Source organism: Eleutherodactylus coqui, chromosome 1 (assembly GCF_035609145.1).
Source record: "Eleutherodactylus coqui strain aEleCoq1 chromosome 1, aEleCoq1.hap1, whole genome shotgun sequence".
NCBI classification, from domain to species: Eukaryota; Metazoa; Chordata; class Amphibia; order Anura; family Eleutherodactylidae; genus Eleutherodactylus; species Eleutherodactylus coqui.
The window spans coordinates 207,908,824-207,926,954 of NC_089837.1; the positions used below are offsets into that span (position 1 = coordinate 207,908,824).

General features: G+C 39.6%; 1 protein-coding gene across 3 annotated transcripts in view; it reads right to left on the reverse strand.

Annotated features, from left to right (window-relative positions):
- Nucleotides 1-2,194: 2,194 nt before the first annotated feature.
- Nucleotides 2,195-18,131, reverse strand: part of HIVEP2 (HIVEP zinc finger 2) — a 195,704-nt gene continuing 179,767 nt past the window's right edge. For all 3 annotated transcript variants that reach the window (XM_066605459.1, XM_066605458.1, XM_066605460.1), the window contains 3 exons: nucleotides 15,193-15,294; nucleotides 6,233-7,104; nucleotides 2,195-3,795 (listed from right to left, as the gene is read on the reverse strand). In XM_066605459.1, coding sequence (XP_066461556.1) covers nucleotides 2,992-3,795; nucleotides 6,233-7,104; nucleotides 15,193-15,294 — 1,778 coding nt within the window. In that variant the 3' untranslated portion in view covers nucleotides 2,195-2,991. The remainder of the gene's footprint in view (nucleotides 3,796-6,232; nucleotides 7,105-15,192; nucleotides 15,295-18,131) is intronic.

Here is an 18,131-nt window from a genome sequence, read left to right on the forward strand (position 1 = left end):
AAGAAGTCCGTCAGATTTTAAGACTGTCTGGTCTAAGTTTAGACCACCTAATAATTGGCTTAGTTTACGCCAAAATTTTGGAGCGATTCGTGGCAATTGGTCGCTATTTTTGTCATAATTTAGGCCAAGCCCTTCTTTGGACTGGCAGTTAAGTGTCTAAAAACATGTGGTAAATGTGGCGCAAAGCATGTAGGACAGTTTCTTGGCGTAATTTGCACCAGAAAAGTGTCCCATTGAATAGTACATAAGCCCCCGGTATTCCTAGGTGAGCCTACTTCAATTCCATTTCAGCCATATCACTCTGAAAAATATTTTATTTATTTCTATTGTGTGGTACTTATTTTTTGCTGCTCTGTGTGAGGTGGTCATTTTGAAGCTTCCGTTCTGTGATATAAGAACATTTATACATGTTTATAAATTTATGCACAACAATATTCAGATAAGAAACATTTAAACAGTGTTGTTATTAAGGGACATAATGTGGCTACATAAAACAATCCCCATGTTATACCCAAGTCAGCTACGAGCCAAGCTGGTGCCGGTCATGTGCCGTATATCCAGAGGTCCTTTTTCCAAACAGCATTGATGTAGCACACGGTAATATAACTCACAGTTGTCTTTCTGTAGTCTTGAACCAATGTGGTCACTTTGTAAAAGTCACAGAAGATCAATAGTTTCAAAGACTGTCAAACAACCCCATCTGCCATCAACAATAATAACCTCGGCAATGCTACTGAAATCAATCTTTATTTCCTAAAATTGTTTCTCCATTTCCCAACAACTATGTGTACAGACTCATATGCCTATATAATGTATAAATTGACCAAAGTCTTCTTTTATGATATGTTCATTAACCAAAGGGTACTTATCTTTGGTAAGCCGTATACAGAGGTGTGACATGAAGCTTCTGGGTCCAAATGCAAAATCTGTAATCACCATATGTCCTTTCTAATTCTAGTGTCTTCTTACGGGGCAGAGGATCCTTTACCTTCCTCAGGTGCCAAAGGCTGTGTGCAAATACTACAGTAGCTCTGACCATACACATTAGACTAAAATTGATTAAAATGAATGATTTCAACCAAAACTATCGCTCATTGAGTGTAATAGAATAATGAACAATCATTTTAGCCAACCAATGAAAGACCTAATTGTGTGGAAAGACGTCTGCCATGTTTGAAAAGGTCATCTGACTGTTGAACAAAAGATATTTAATTTATTAACTCTTTGCAATCCAATTTTGGATTCAGTGTTTCCTAGGGGGCTTTCTCTTTCTGCCATTATACAATGACGCCATCTGCTGCCTAGGGCCAGTACTGCAGTATGTGACATACTGGAGAGGCACCCAACAACAGAGCGACCAGTAATATAGAGATGTCTTCCGACATCGGAGCTGTACAACCTTCAATCAGAATGTCTTTAGTCGTCAGACAGCGGATTGGAAAGTTAAGATGCTTATTCTTTAAAAAATGTTCCTTGTAAGATATTTCTTTGAAAGAATATTGCCGTATAGATCATTCTTCGTAGCCTGGTGTCATTGAACATGGATTGCAAGTTTGAATAACTGCAACAGCCAATGTGGACTAAAATGTGCATGGCTACGTCTGTGAAACAAACATTCACTTGTTGAGCAGTCAACCTACTTCTATCTGATGTGTTTGGCCACCTTAATTATAGCGCTTCTCACACTGGGTTGTGGATTAAGGACGTGAGGCAAAAGGCAGAATGAAATCACCATTGGTATATTCACTCTTACTACGTCAGAGCCTAAACACATTACAAATACATGGACTTTTCCAGTCTGAACACAATATGCATGATAAACGTTCAACACAGTTTCTGCATGTAACTGTATATTTATTTCTTTTTTTAAAGAACACTCCTTAATGATCTGTATTACAAACTCGGTTCACAGAATTATAATCCACTAAATAGCACAATAACCCATTTCCACATAGTCAGATGTGCTTTGTCACCTTTTTTAACGACACTCCAGTAAATTTATTTGGTGACGTGTCCAACTGAGAGTTACATATAACTGTACCAGTGATGCACTTGTACATATACATGGGGTGGAATGTTTCCCATATGTATTATTGGAGTATACCAAGCAAAATGTTCACATAAGACCATATACTTGTGATATATTCATAACGGTGTCATACAGCGTTTGGAGAAATAAAACCTCACAATAAGCACGTGTTTGTACTTTTAATGCTTTACATTACTATAATTTTAAAATCACAATCTGCACTTAAGTTATAGTCAATTCAGCAAACAAGGGACGAAAAAATTACAAGAGTAAAGAACTGACTGATATATCCGTAATTTTTGTTGTTTAACCAATGCATAAGTGCATAATAAGATGATATTTCAGTTAAATATCTTGCTTACACTATACATTTTTTGTTCTATTTACGCAACAGTAATCCCCATGCTTCACATAGAAAAAAAAGCAATTCACGACATTAAGAAAAAAATGTACAATTTATGAAACAAAGTAAATAAATATTAGTATTACAGGATTGGAGCTGTACATAAAAGCTGTTGAGTTTCAATCATATAAAAATATGTTTTAGTGCAACCTCACATATATATTGATGCTATTTTTTACTTTTTACATGTAGGCCCAAGTGTCCAGAAAGAATGAAATTACAATTATTACAAAGCAGATACACAAATTCTAAAATATATACAGGGTACTGCTAAAAATGCTTATAAGAATATAAGCAAAGTAAAGAAAAAGGCACAAACATCTGTACAATTAAAAGTACCAGACCCATTACAAGAGTTTAAAGTTTCGTTTTGGTCAGGCTCATGATGACTTATTTGTATAGATATATATACATGTCTATATATTTATAGTTATCTGTTTTCATATAATAAAAGTACTTTCAAGAACAAATCATTGTTAAGTACATCAGACATGCTATGAATGTGTTTTCTACAAGAAAAGAGTTCTTTTTAATCTTATTGTCTACACGCCCATTCAAATCAATGCAAGTTACTAGACTCGCCTTCGGAGTCCGTCCCTTCCTGTGTGCTCGATGGCTCTTCATTCCTGCCATGAAAACCTAACTTTGTCATGTCCATGCTCTTACTATAGAATTTGGAATGAGCTAGTGTAGACTGTGATGTACCAAAACTGTCTTTTTCTCCGTGCAAGTCAACATGGGTGGGTGAGGCGCATGCAAGTGACATGCCAGCCTCACGTCCACTAAAGTGCCTAATGCCAAACTGTGCACTTTCTAATGTTTTTTGATTGGGCTCAGGAGGATGAGACAGTTGGTCCCGCTTCAGCGATAGACCTTCCTCTGTAGCAATCCTCAGGCAAGCAATGGCTTTTGTGCAAGTACGTATATTTTCCTCTTGCTCCCTCTCAGCAGGCTTGGAGCTTTCATCTGAAGGGCTTTGCCCTGGTGAAGGTAAGAGTGTTGGGGAAGCTCCATGTATAGGATCTCCAAGAGGGAAGTCAGAGGAAGAATGTTTCTCAAGGTGCAATGGGATACATGACTCTGAAGATGGGATTGTCTTCTCGTCTGAGCTGCTTAGGTGCAAAGTTGTGGTTGATGAGGAGTGAGGACTGGGCTGGATTGCAGAATTTGAATTAATAATCTGAATCCCACCAATTGGGATCATGGGTAAAGGTGCTCGTATTTGCTGCTGTGAGTGCAATGGCAAGTGGCTGAAAACATAGTCTTTGTGGCCAACAGGGGCTGGGCCATGGCTTTGGTGTCCAGGGACATCTTCTGGATAAGGACCTACATATGGGAACTGTGGCCAGTTCTTTCGTAAACTCTGCAGTAGAAATAAAGAAAAACAGATGGTTAAATAAATAATTAGAAGTAGAAAGGGAAAAAAAGTAACAAAGTCAAGAAATTTTCCACACTATCAAGAGTTACCCCAAGATAGATTTTTATCTCCTATCCATAGATCTGATCGTTGGGGGTCTGACTGCTGAGAATGGGGGTCCTATGCCCCACCCTCCTGGGGCATATGAATGGACTGGCAGTTGCACATTTACAGTGCCATTCCATTCATCTTCATTGGAGCTGACAGAGATAGCTGAGTGCTTATACTCGGGTATTTCCGTCAGCCCCATTGAATTAAATGAAGCGGCGCCAGGCAGGTGTGACTGCCACTCCACTATTCATATTACTTTGGGTGGATGTAGCGAGCCTGCGGTGACAAGAAGAGGGGGACATGGGTACTCCATTCTTTGGATCATTGGGTTCTCCGTAGTGAGACCCCCACCAATCAGATCCATTGATAGGTGACAAAAGTCTATTTTGGCATAACCTCCTGAATACAATTTATTAAATCCCTATTCTTTCCTTTATACTTCAATGATTATTAATCATTATAATTATATATAGTCTGGTCATCTAGATGTTTGTTTAGATAATCATAGGCTCAAAACAACGGTCAATATTATTGAAAATTACTAGAGATGAGCGAACGTACTCGGATAAGCACTGCTCGTCCGAGTAATGTGCTTTATCCGAGTACCTCTCCGCTCGTCCTGAAAGATTCGGGGCGCTCCGCTGCTGACAGGTGAGTTGCAGCGGGGAGCGGGGCAGAGCGGGCGGGAGAGGAGAGAAAGATCTCCCCTCCGTTCCTCCCCGCTCTCCCCTGCAGCTCCCCGCTCCGCAGCGCGTCCCGAATCTTTCAGGACGAGCGGAGAGATACTCGGATAAAGCACATTACTCGGACGAGTAGTGCTTATCCGAGTACGTTCGCTCATCTCTAAAAATTACCAATCGATTTTCTAATAGAAGCAAGAGCAATTTGAACATTTTAAGACCATCTCCATTGGCCAACATAAGAGATTCCCTATTTATTCGAAAATTGTTGTTTATGCCTTCTCCAACCTGGTGCTACTGTTTAAATGGTCGATATCATTTCACTTTTTATATCTATGTCTCCTTTTCGAAATATTACCCTGGGCAATATATTTGCCAAGGCTCTGCAGCATAACTTTAATGTTCAAACCTCTCCCGCAAAGCTCCGATTCTAAAGGTTCCCACTGTCACTTTAAATTCCAGGCAGGAGACATAGAGAAATGGATAGGATAGTCACTGTTTAACTTGTGTGGCCTAATCCATAGAAACATATTGAGAATACCATTGTCTACGTATACTGTGGTTAATCCATTTGCTACAACATGTGTTTTCCAAATGCTGAGAAAACTATCTGTGGACACCATTGTTCTGCTTTGCTATTTTATACATAATGGTCCTAATGGGGAAAGTAAGCTTAACACAAATTGCAAGCTTAAATCTGTGAATCATACAAGTAGTATTTAAAGTTAAGTTAATAAACATAAGGCTCGACGTAATATTATAAATCTGGTAAATCTCACTGGAACAATTTGTTTCAAAACCTATAAAATGTAGACCATCACAAGAGACAACAATGGACTGTAAAATCTACATTGTTTACAGGGGTAATGACTGCTTTTCCAACATGTTTTCTAGAGAGCTGTATGTCATCGTTGAGTCTCTGCAGTTGTTCATTATATCTGGACCAAATACATAGGTACTTGAGAAAGAGGGGCCAAGATTACACAGCGAAGAGTGAAATATACAACTCCTATCAGAATGAATCAAATACAATTTTGGCCTAAAACAACCTTTGAGCGAACATTTATGGCTCAGCTATGAGAGTCCTTGAAACATGATCATATAATGATACATATGGTGATCATTAATGTACTTTGATGCTCTTGGGTCTTAGTGCAAAATTTTTTAATAGTCTCAATTTAGATTAAAAATATGCCACAAATTAATAATCATAAATTGAAGCTGTGATTGCAAATTGAGAGTGCTACGCAATTTCAATGCAACTGCACCATTTGTGATTCCAGGAAAGTGTTCAGAGAATCAAATCAGTAACGTTATGAAACAATTCTGTCCATACAAGCCCATAGATATATCTTGAGTACTTTGGTACGCCATTGGCAGTGCACAGACAGTATTTTGCGTACAGATTTGCTATTAGGTACCTCTTGCTCGCAAATACAGCGATTCTGAGAACAGATGTATATTAGGGGAGAAACATTGCCTAGAAGTAAAATAGGGGTTCATAGTTGGCTGACAGAACTAAAACTAATTTGCTAAGTCTTTAAAAATAAGTGGACAGAAGTAAGAACCTGTAAGAATTTCATTAAAACAACACATATGGATAACATACATAACATTGAAAAAAAACAAACTAAAAATCAAAGGTAACATACTCCAGGGCCAAGTAATCCTGAATCTGAGTGCAAATAGTGACTCATTGGCAAACTTGGGTTGTGGTGTAAACGTCTTCTAGGAGAAAGTGCTCTAAAGCTGGCCATGTATCTCCTCTCTCTTCTAGGAGACAGATCTCGCCCAGTAGACATATCTTTCCCAGGTGACACTGGCCTTAATGGTGAAAGGTGACGTCTTGGTGATATGTCTCTTCGTGGTGAGAGTTCTCTCCTTAGTGCAGCTTCTTTTCTTGGTGACAAGTGTCTCATTGGTGAAGCATCCCTTCGTGGTGATAAGTGCCTTCTGGGAGACAAATCTCCCCTAAGTGATAGGTACCTCTTTGGTGAATTATCTCTGCATGGTGAAGAATCATATCCTGGAGAGGAATGGCGGCTACAAGATGAGAAGTCCCTAGGAGATGAACTGGCTTCAGATGTAAGCATATAGTCCTCATCCATGCTGCCAGGTACATCCATTTTTTCTCGGTCATGTTCCAAACTGGCAAGGACAAGCTTTTGATAGTTTGTCATTTGGGAGTCTCCACTCATAGCACTTGGACTCATGAGATGTGTAACTTGAATACTAGGCATGGTGGACAAATAGCTCATCAAAGCAGTGTGACCCATGGAGACCTCCGGTGATGTTCTTTGTGATGCTGAAGCAACAGACAATGTTGAAAACCGAGGGGGCTGAGGGCTTGTACTTCTTGATCTAGTTTTTGGTGTTGAGTCACCCTGGTCATCATCTTCCTCATCATCATCGTCATCATCATTATCATCTCCATCATCACCATCTGATTCCTCAGCATCTGAAAACTGGTGATCAATAGTTATGGTGCTCTTTTCGGATTCTTTCTGTATATCTTCAATGTTTCCTAAAATGACAATATCACAGAGATTAGAGTTCTAGCATAAAGAATATGAAAATAATTTTAGAATTTGCCTTCCATTTCAAAAGTTCTAGATTTTAATTGTCTACTGGACAAACGGAGCATACCAGACTATTTTGCCTACAATAATACAAAGAATCTGAAAATCACAAATGCAAATGTATGGCTGTAATAATTAATTCAGGCTTACATCATGTTTCAATGTTTCTTGCAATAATTTAGACTTGTAATAAATTTCCTCAATGTAATCAATTCACCAAAGGCCAACTACAAAATAAATTGCACTTTTGGTCAAGCTAGGTGACATTAAAACAAACGCCTGAACACTACTCATCTTCTCGTTATTGTACCTTGGCCCCAATAGATAAATCATGGCAATCTTGTCACACACTCACAGTAGTATTCTATTTTTCCCTGTTTAGTAGGTAAATTTGCTTTATTCTTAATGCAGCAGTCAACTTGTCTGTACCGATTATTTGGTTGGCTATGCTGGACATTACCAGATGGAAATTACTAGGCTTAATATTCTTGTATATACAAAGGTAATATACAGTGTCGATGTGTTAATGCAAGATGGCAGTCATGATAGCTTCCTCATGTCTTCTCGACTTTGGTTTTAATATAACATTATTTATCCTGCGTGGTAAACACTGTCAAGAAAAATATATGCCAAAAATTCACCTTTTATTCAATTTTTTATTATGGACAGAGTAACAAAAAAAATGTACATAATAGATACCGCAAAATGATACCAATAAAAATACAGCTCACCCTGCAAAAAACAAGCCCTAAGAGCCTCATAGACAGAAAAATAAATAAATAAGTTATGTGTATCAGATTACAACAGAAAGATTTAAAAAAGAAAAGGTATTTTATCTTTTAAAAGTAATAAAAAAAAAAGAAGCAATATAAATATTTGTCATAGTTGTAAATAGCTCACCCACTTTGAAATTTTTAAAAGTGTTGCAATATTGAAAACCTGTCTACGCCACATAAGACAATAAACTAGTGTATTTTTTAAAATGTATTTTGCTATACTTTTTGGTCAACACATACCATAAAAAAAAAAAATAAATGTATGGATATCCTCCCTATATACCAATATAAATCGTCCGGCACTGGGAAATAAGCTTCCATTCATGCTACGCTGGGAAGCAGAACTAAATATCTCCCTCTCCCTACCTCGATGGCAACACTGCTGCACTTTCCTATGAAAAGGCAGCCATTAGGTAACTCGCGCCGAAACATCATTAAAACTTCTTCATAGGACATATTTGATTCCCTTGATAATCCACAAGTATTCCCCAAGTATTTCACCAAATTGTTTCAGAAGCTGTAACTCCCTGGGGGTGCCCTCTCATATCTGGTGGACATGCCCAGTGGTGAGGTCTCTCTGGAGGGAGGTAACCAACCCCATATCAAGGCAGGTGACCAACCCCATATCCAGAACCCTAGGCAAGCCATTCCCCCCTCTCCATCCCCTTGTCTCCTAGCCGACAAACCCACATGGTTTAATGAACAGCTTAAACTCTCACAGTTCATCTGTATGGCTGCCAGAATATACATTGCCTCTCAATGGCTCTCACCCACTCTTCTAATTAACCCAATTGTAGCTAGGGTTTCAAGAATGATGCTATATGAAAAATTGTCGGCCATGAGAGAAGACAGAATGGAGTTATTCCTAAAAACCTGATAACCATAGTGTGTTTATACCTGGACTGCATAGAGTTCTCAATATGGGATAGAAAACATGCAGAAGGAATGTGTAGGACAGGACATACATCGGAAAATGAAGTCCTGACCCTAGTTCCCCCTATCGTCTTTCATAGGCTTACTAGTTCTAATCTTGGTTTCACATTCCCCTCAAAAAGAGAGAAAGAAGAACTAAAAGAGCAACAGAAATACCTGTTAGATTTCCTGTAAACAGAACCCTGTGTGGAAGTTAATTCTTTTGTTTATATTGTGAAACTTCTTTATTGCACCCCCTGCTAGGGGAATTTTCTAGCTGATCAGCATGTAATAATTTGCTTATTTTTTCTCTCGATAAAATTAGTTAAAAGTAAAAAAAAAATGTGTGAACTGATGTATAATATCTACTTTTTTATCACTCCCTTTAAAACATTAAACATATCAAAATATAAGCTGGTGACGAAATATAATAATGAGGCATTGAAGAGACTAAAAATCTGGAACAAAACTCTTATTTTACATTCCACCTTCCCAACACTATATCATAATGTGAAAATCATCATACGTAACAAGAACATATTTATTAATATCTGTATGGTATCTGGTTCAAAGCAATCAGAATTGGATTTGATATTTGCATAAAAAGAAGCTTTAGAAAAAATAGAATGGCACCTATATTAGTTAGGCTCTGTTCACACTTTCATTTCAAGGTTTCCATGAAGGGTTCCGTCTGAAATGCCGGAAAAAAATAGCGCACACTGTGCTATTTCTCCCGGTACAATGATGGAACCCTTGATGGAAATCAGACAGAACTCATTATAATCAAAGCATTCTCACAAGGTGGTTTCTGTTATTTTGACACGTCCGACAGGTCATCATATTTTTGTTCCTCTGTTTCATAACGGAAGAGAGAAACAGAAATTTGAAGTAGCAAGGAAGAATCAATTAACAACAGAGTTGATTTAAAAGGATTTTGTCATTACAAAAAATAATCAATACTTACCTATTCCTCTCCAGGCAGTCTTCTTACCGATCTTCTCACCAATCTTCTTCTGGCTCAAGCAAGCCCCTTGGGTCACCTCACTGCAAGCCGTACGGATCCTCTTCTTCCTGTGACATTACATACATTCACAGGCATTCTCCTTCCTGCAGGTCAGTGCACCCGATCACTAGTGATGTAGCGTTCACTGCTTAGCAGGGAATGCCGAATCCTATGCCGGGCTATTGCCAATACTGCACATGCATGCTGTCTCGCCACACGTGTTCATATACTATTGTAGCGAGACAGCTCACATGCGCAGTCGCGGCGATAGCCCGGCACAGGATTCAGCATTCCCTGCCACGCAGTGAACACTATGTCACTAGTGACCGGGTACACTGACCTGCAGGAAGCAGAATGCCAGCAAGGTACGCTACATAGATCTAGCCGGCTGGAGGTGAGGTGACCCAGGGGACTGGAGGAGCCAGAAGAAGGACGGTGAGGAAAAGATGCGGTAAGAGGACTGTCTAGGAGGAATAGGTAAGTATTGATGCTTTTTTCTAATGCCGAAACCCCATTAAAGACTGGTTGCATCATTGTAGATCATTTTTGATTTCTGTTTCAAGAACAGGATTATTGCACTTATATAAACACTTTAAACCCGTAACACCACAAGGCGTAACTGGATGTCCTGGCTGTGGGGTACTTAACGCAACAGGGTGTACACATGTCCTGTGGATAGCGCAAGATTAGAAGAGATCCCGCACTATCCAGATGCGGGAGTCGGCTGTCACCAATAGCCAGCCTCCGCCTGCAACAGGTGTCCTGCTTTGACATTGCCTAAGATTGCTATTAGAAGCAATAAGGCATTGCAGGCCAGAAGACCTGCAATGCCTTACCATAGCGATCATAGGTGTAATGGTGCAAGTCCCCTACAGAAACATAAATAGTGTAAAAAAAAAAAAAAAAGATAAAAATAGTGTTAAAAAAATGGAAAAAAAAACACCAAACTTTTTTTGTGCTTTTTTCCCTCTTAGTATAAAAAAATTAAATCCCACATATTTGATATTGTCATATCCATAACGACTCCTACAGCAAAATAAACACAATTTTTATCCTGCACGGCAAAAAGCGGAAAAAAAAAACAAACTAAAAAAACAGACAAAATGCTTATTCTTTTCATTTTGCCTCCCAAATAAGGCAACAAAAGTGATCAAATGACCGTATGTACCCCAAAATGATACCCATAGAAACTATAACCCGTCATGCAAAAAACAAGTCCTCACAGAGTTCCGTCCATGGAAAAATAAAAAAGTTATAGGACTTTGAATGCAGCGATTTATAAAAACAAATTATTTTTAAAAAAAAGGCTTTTTATTGTGAAAAAACAAAGTCATTTATGCTACATAATTAACGCTGTAAAAAAAAAAAACTATGGCAGAATTGATGTGTTTTCTTTCTTGGTTATCATAAAAATAATAAAAAAGTTTTACTATATAGTCTATGTACCCAAAAATGGCACCAATAAAAACTACAGCTGGCCACACAAAAAACAAGTCCTCATACGGCCATGTTGACGGAAAAAAAAAAAAAAAAGTTATAGCTTTTGAAAAGTGTCGATTTGAAAAAATCGTTAGGTCCTCATACCCAAAATAAGCCATGTCCTTAAGGGGTTAGGGGTAAGTTCACACCAGAGTATGTTCACGTGTATTTTTTAAGGAATTTGTGGCAGAAATGTGAGGTTGATTTATGCTATAAGTGTTCCAGTACTTTTGCAGGTGGATTAGTCCCATTGTTATTCCATGATGCTAATTCATGGCTTTTCCGTGCAGAATCTGCACAAGTAATGAACTTGCTGTTATTTTAACATCTGCAGCGCATTCATTATTTCGTGCATGAGGTTTTCCACCTCATGTGAATGGGGCATGAAATAATCAAACACTTGCATGAAGCTGCAGAATGTCAGTGGATTCTGCCAGGCTCCCGAGGTGCAATCCATGCCAACATCCTGACAGAATCCCGAACATGTAAACACGGGCTTAGAGTTTTGTGGTGGTTATTCCAAACTGAACACTTGTTACATTAATGAAAAACCTCATTCACATTTAGTTGTTCATCACTGACTGGAGCCGTTGATGGTGTGCTCCATTTTTTGGGGGGAAAACCGCAATATTTAAAACCCTACAATACAGAGTTGTGATGAAGTTTTCCATAGTACAGCACTACTGAGCAGTTTGAACTTAGCCATAAAGTAAATGTCAACCTTGGAATACCATTTGTAAAACTACAAAAATAGGTCCAAAATTCTATCCTGCTTAATTCCTTAATAAATCCTTATAAGGGTTAGAGCTCTGTGAAATTCTACATTTCTGTGAGCCTGAAGCCATCACTAGGGTAAGCTACAGAATTTACCACATGTGTGCATTAATGGGATTGTCCAGGACTTTTTGGATTGATGACCTTATCCACAGAACAGGTCATTAATAGTTGATTGTGAGGGTCTGCCATTCAGGAATCCGGTAAATCAGTTGATTCCCGGTGCTCTTGCTACAATCAACGCAGGAAGCAGATCATGCTGACCATAGTGCAGTGGCCTGGAATAGTACTGCAGGCGCAGCTCCTATTGAATTCAATGGGAGCTGTGCCTGAAATAAAACCAGGGCTACTGAGCTAAGGTCAGTACAATCTGCTTCCTACGCTGTCCATAGTGATAGCGGTATCAGGAATCAGCTGATTGGCAGGGATCCCGAGCGGCAGACCCTCACGATCATATATTGATGGCCTGTTTTGAGAACAAGTCATTAATAGAAAGAGTCCAAAAGGGCACAGACAACTCCATTCAACTCAATAATGAAACTCTTAAACCTCCTACCACACTTGAGGTTGCAAATTATTATTATTTAAAACGGGGTTTCCAGTGAACTACTATTGATGACCTATCATGAGGATTGGTCATCAATAGTTGATCAGCTGGAGCCCATTGCTCGGGAGCCTGACCGATCAGCTGAGCGGGCGCATGCCGTCAGCGCCGCAATAACACTGAGGTCGGAGTGAAAGCAGCGGAAGTCTCTGCACTGACCTCTGTGTAGTGGCCGGCGCTTGTAACTGCAGGCACAGCTCCCATTGATTTCAATTAGAGCTGTCATCAACTATTGATGACCTATCCTGATGAGAGGTCATTAGTAGTATTTGCCTGGAAAACCCTTTTAATGATTTAAAGGGGTTGTCCTGCATGTGTTAAAAAAAAAAAATGTTTAGTACTTACCCAAATCCCCGCGCTGCGGCGACTTCTTCCTTACCTTACTAAGATGGCCGCCGGGATCTTCACCCACGATGCACCGCGGGTCTTCTCCCATGGTGCACCGTGGGCTCTGTGCGGTCCATTGCCGATTCCAGCCTCCTGATTGGCTGGAATCGGCACACGTGACGGGGCGGAGCTACGAGGACCAGCTCTCCGGCACGAGCGGCCCCATTCACCAGGGAGAAGACCAGACTGCGCAAGCGCGTCTAATCGGGCGATTAGACGCTGAAATTAGACGGCACCATGGTGACGGGGACGCTAGCAACGGAACAGGTAAGTGAATAACTTCTGTATGGCTCATAATTAATGCACAATGTACATTACAAAGTGCATTAATATGGCCATACAGAAGTGCTGAACCCCACTTGCTTTCGCGGGACAACCCCTTTAATTTTGCAACGACATGAAAGGGAGCCAGTGATTTTGAGCTCTACACAATATAATTGTGATCCCTAAAATCCATGCTCATGCTACAGAAACAACCCGATTCAAATGTAGAATTTTTCAATTGCAGAATATTTTCCAACAAATCTGCCACGTGTGAACATAACATCCTACTAGAATTTTGGGTTGTCAATTAGCCATAACAAATTAGCCAAAACTAGCAAGTAAATGAAATCAATATCATCCTCTGGGCAAGACATTGTAAATCAATGTTTAGGAAGTGTGCTAGGGTGATCCCTTTAGGTCATTGCTTTTCTCTAGCCTTGTGTTTGCTTTACTTTTATCTAGAAATGATTACCTAGTCATCCATACAGAGCACTGCCATTACTAAAACAATGAAGGGGAAAAGGTCACTGAGCAGGACGTTCATCTCCTGCTGTCAAGATTCGGACTATTGCTTTGATTATTTTCAGGATCCTAACAGGACTCTGCATACAGTGGGAGGCGCCTGTCAAAGATGTACATACTCATTACCAGGGTCTCCTTCTTGTACGCACAAACATATATGGGACTTAGATTCTACTAACTAACCATCAAGGTATGTCCACATGTCGCAGATTTGCTGCGAATCACCACCAAAATCTGTACTGTTTGGTGGTGGTTTTGGTACAAATCTGCATCAGGTTTCACCATTTCCGTTGAAGGAGTGCAACCTGCGGCTCACCAAACTGGGAGATTTTGATGTGGATTTGCTGTGGATTTTTTTCAAATGTGTAAAATACGCATCAAATCCACACATGTAAACATACCCTGATGGTTTGGTTTCTCAGCTGCACTTTGCTGTTCAATAGTTCTATCTTATCCTTGACTGTGCTTCCATATCCACCGTTTTACACCTGTCTTGTGTATTCTAGGATCAGTTTATGGCACAAATTTGTTGTCCGCTTTATGACTTGTTGGGCTTGCCAAAGCAAGGTTGTCCTTCACCACACTTAAAGTTTTAAAAATGGAATCCTCTAAAACACCTTGTCTGGAGCGGTGACCAACCTTAATATGTAGCACTTTCCAAACGCCCATATTGCTATGGTATGAATAGGACATTGTGTCGGGTGTACCAGGTGAGTTTAGACTTTGGGATATATTTAGAGATGAGCAAGTATACTCGCTAAAGGCAATTGCTCGAGCGAGCATTGCCTTTAGCGAGTATCTCCCCCGCTCGAGACTGCAGGTTCGGGTGCCGGCGCGGGGGAGCGGTGAGTAGCTGCAGTCAGCAGGAGGGAGCGGGGGGGAGAGAGATCTCCCCTCCGTTCCGCCCCGCTCTCCCCCGCAGCTCCGTGCCCGCTGCCGGCACCCGAACCTTTCATCTCGAGCTGGCAGGTACTCGCTAAAGGCAATGCTCGCTCGAGCAATTGCATTTAGCGAGTATACTCGCTTATCTATAGATATATTCTTAAAGCTTGGAGGAAGATACTATGCCATCACAAATTAATCAGGAAAATAACAAAGAATTAAAACACAATGCTTAAAAAGATCCCACTCATTTGATTGGCTAAACCTTGTAAAACCTTACTATGATTACATTTTTCTAATACTAGAGCAATTTCTTCTATTTCTTTATACAGCCTTGCAGCTTGAATGTATTTCTGCCTGTTAGGGAGTTGTGTGGGCGATCCAACTTCTCACACAGACACTTAGGAACCAAAATTAAAGTATGACGTACCTGACTCTTCTGTTTCCGCATCATCTACAGATGTCATTGCTACTCCAAGCTCCAGGCACTTTTTCATGTGGGCTTTTGACTTCATATGTTTTGTTAGGTTTCCTATAAAGAGATATACCATTAGGTTCTATTCTAGTTATATCATCATTCTTATATTTCTGTGCAGGCTGTGGCACAACACCTTCCATTTAGAACAGCTTTTCAAAAAGGATTTCATGCAATGAAAAAGATGATACAATAATGAGACAGTAGGGATAGTTTAGAAAAACAAATACTGTAAGTGAAAGGAAGCAGTTTAACATACCAGTCAGTATTACAGTTATTGGACAATAATAGTAGTCAACTGTGAAATTGCTTAACCCATTAAAGAAATGTCATAGAGGAATGAAGGAGTGAACTTGGTCTACAACAATGTTTAGATAGGTGGTACATGTCAAAGTTACATCCGCATGCATGCCAGGACCCAAGGCTTTCCAGAACATCATACAGCCTACACTGGCTTGCCTTCCCGTAATGCATCCTGGTGCCATCTCTTCCCAAAGTGTGAATGTAAAAAAGCGTGATTCATCAGACCAGGACGCCTTCTTCCATGGTCCACTTCTGAAAGCCATTTGCCCTTTGCACATGCTTTTTGGTGGTTTAGAAAGGTCAGCATGGGCACTGTGACCGGTTTGTAGCTAAGCAGACCCACATGAAGCAAACTGTAGTGCACTCTGTGTTCTGACACCTTTCTAGCATAGTTACCATGAACACTTTTCAACAATTTGAGGAACAGTAGCTATTCTATAGGACTGGCCAAGTCGGGCTAGCCTCCATACATGCATCAATGAGCCTTGGGTGCCCATGATCCTTCACTGGCTGTCCTTCCTTGGCCCACTTTTGGTAGGTGATAAACAACTGTACTGGGAACACCCCACAAAACCTACAGTTTTGAAGACTGTAGACCAAATCTGGTCATTAGAATTTGACCCCATCCAAGAATTATAAATTTGACCCGTGTGGCCATTGTGTTGCTCATATTCTTATGTTTTACTAATCTTCCTTCTTTTCAATACATAAACTTAAAGAACGATTGTTCACTTACTGCCTAATATATCCCACCCCCTGACAATTGCCATTACTAATTATTACAATGTTAATCATTCTACCTTCTACATATTCAATGTTATTCATTTTAATGTTATGGCTAATTAATTATATTATCTATCTATGTCTATCTATCTATACACACTCTGGAGATAGATCTGGAGATATGAGATAGATCTGGAGATAGATCTGGAGATATGAGATAGATCTGGAGATAGATCTGGAGATATGAGATAGATAGATAGATAGATATCAGATAGGTAGATATCAGATAGGTAGATAGATATCAGATAGGTAGATAGATATCAGATAGGTAGATAGATATCAGATAGGTAGATAGATATCAGATAGGTAGATAGATATCAGATAGGTAGGTAGATATCAGATAGGTAGATAGATATCAGATAGGTAGATAGATATCAGATAGGTAGATAGATATCAGATAGGTAGATAGATATCAGATAGGTAGATAGATATCAGATAGGTAGATAGATATCAGATAGGTAGATAGATATCAGATAGGTAGATATCAGATAGGTAGATATCAGATAGGTAGATATCAGATAGGTAGATATCAGATAGGTAGATATCAGATAGGTAGATAGATATCAGATAGGTAGATATCAGATAAGTAGATATCAGATAAGTAGATATTAGATAGGTAGATATCAGATAGATAGATAGGAGATAGATAGATAGAGCCAGACAAACAAAAGATGTGCACATAATCGATCGTTAGTGTAAAATATAACATTCAGGCAGTGCAAACTGTTCCCAAATTTGTGTTTTAGAATAAGATTCTGCCCTAGTCATGGCAAGTACATACTTTCTGGAGTACCTGCTGCCTTGGATATGATGAGTGCATTATAGTGAAAAAAAAGCCTGCATGTTTTACCTAACAATTAAAAGATTACATGAAGAGCAAAGTCGGCTCGACATCATATAAGATTTCTATTATAGCTCCTATCGATTTCAAGGACTTCAATGCAAATCCCGGCTTCAATTAATAAAAGCATCTCTAGACCAGTGGCATCAAATGGAAGTCATTTTCTCTGCAAATGAATGTATGTGAACACAAGCTATCAGGACTTCATCAATAATTAATGTAGATACGGATGAAGAGGGCCACCGGGGAGACTGTGGGCCTTTACATTATTGATAAACTTGAAACTGACCCACTGAAAGGACCGTAAAAGCATACTTTTCTTTGAATACCTCTCTATTATACAGCGTGTGTCATCTTTGTTTGTAAGGCTGTCCGCATCAGCACAAACACTGCCGACGTTAACAGGGCAACAAGAGTCTGTCACTGACACTTCTGACTGTGCTCCCCTCTCATTGCAGACAGATGGGCACATATCACCAAGTTACTGAGCAGGCTGGGAATCTCAAACTAATGGCTAATCTGTCTACTCATAAGACGTTGCTGAGAATGACTGCAACTTTGTAGTGTAAGAATAATTGCAATTTTTGATACTTTGTTTTACTTTTATGTAGTCAATTTCACTTTAATGAAAACTAAGAAAAATATGGAGAGACCAGAGATCTGTTTGATGACGATCAGTGCTTTGAAAAATCTGTAGTGAGAATTGCTGCTGGCATTTCTATCAGCAGACTTGAAGAAAACTCCTACCCATTGACTTGCAGCGCTATTTCTGCATAGCAGTGATTCACGAGCGAGCTGTGCACAATGCAGAAAGGCCTAACAAAATGTAAATCTCACTACAAATTTTGGTATCCAGCTGAGAGCTCCAAGTGGGATAGCAGCTGAAACAATACTATCAGCGGTATTCTGCGAGGGAACTCTGCGCACGGTGCCGATAAGGCCCATTGCTAACTCTTAGCAAGCTAAA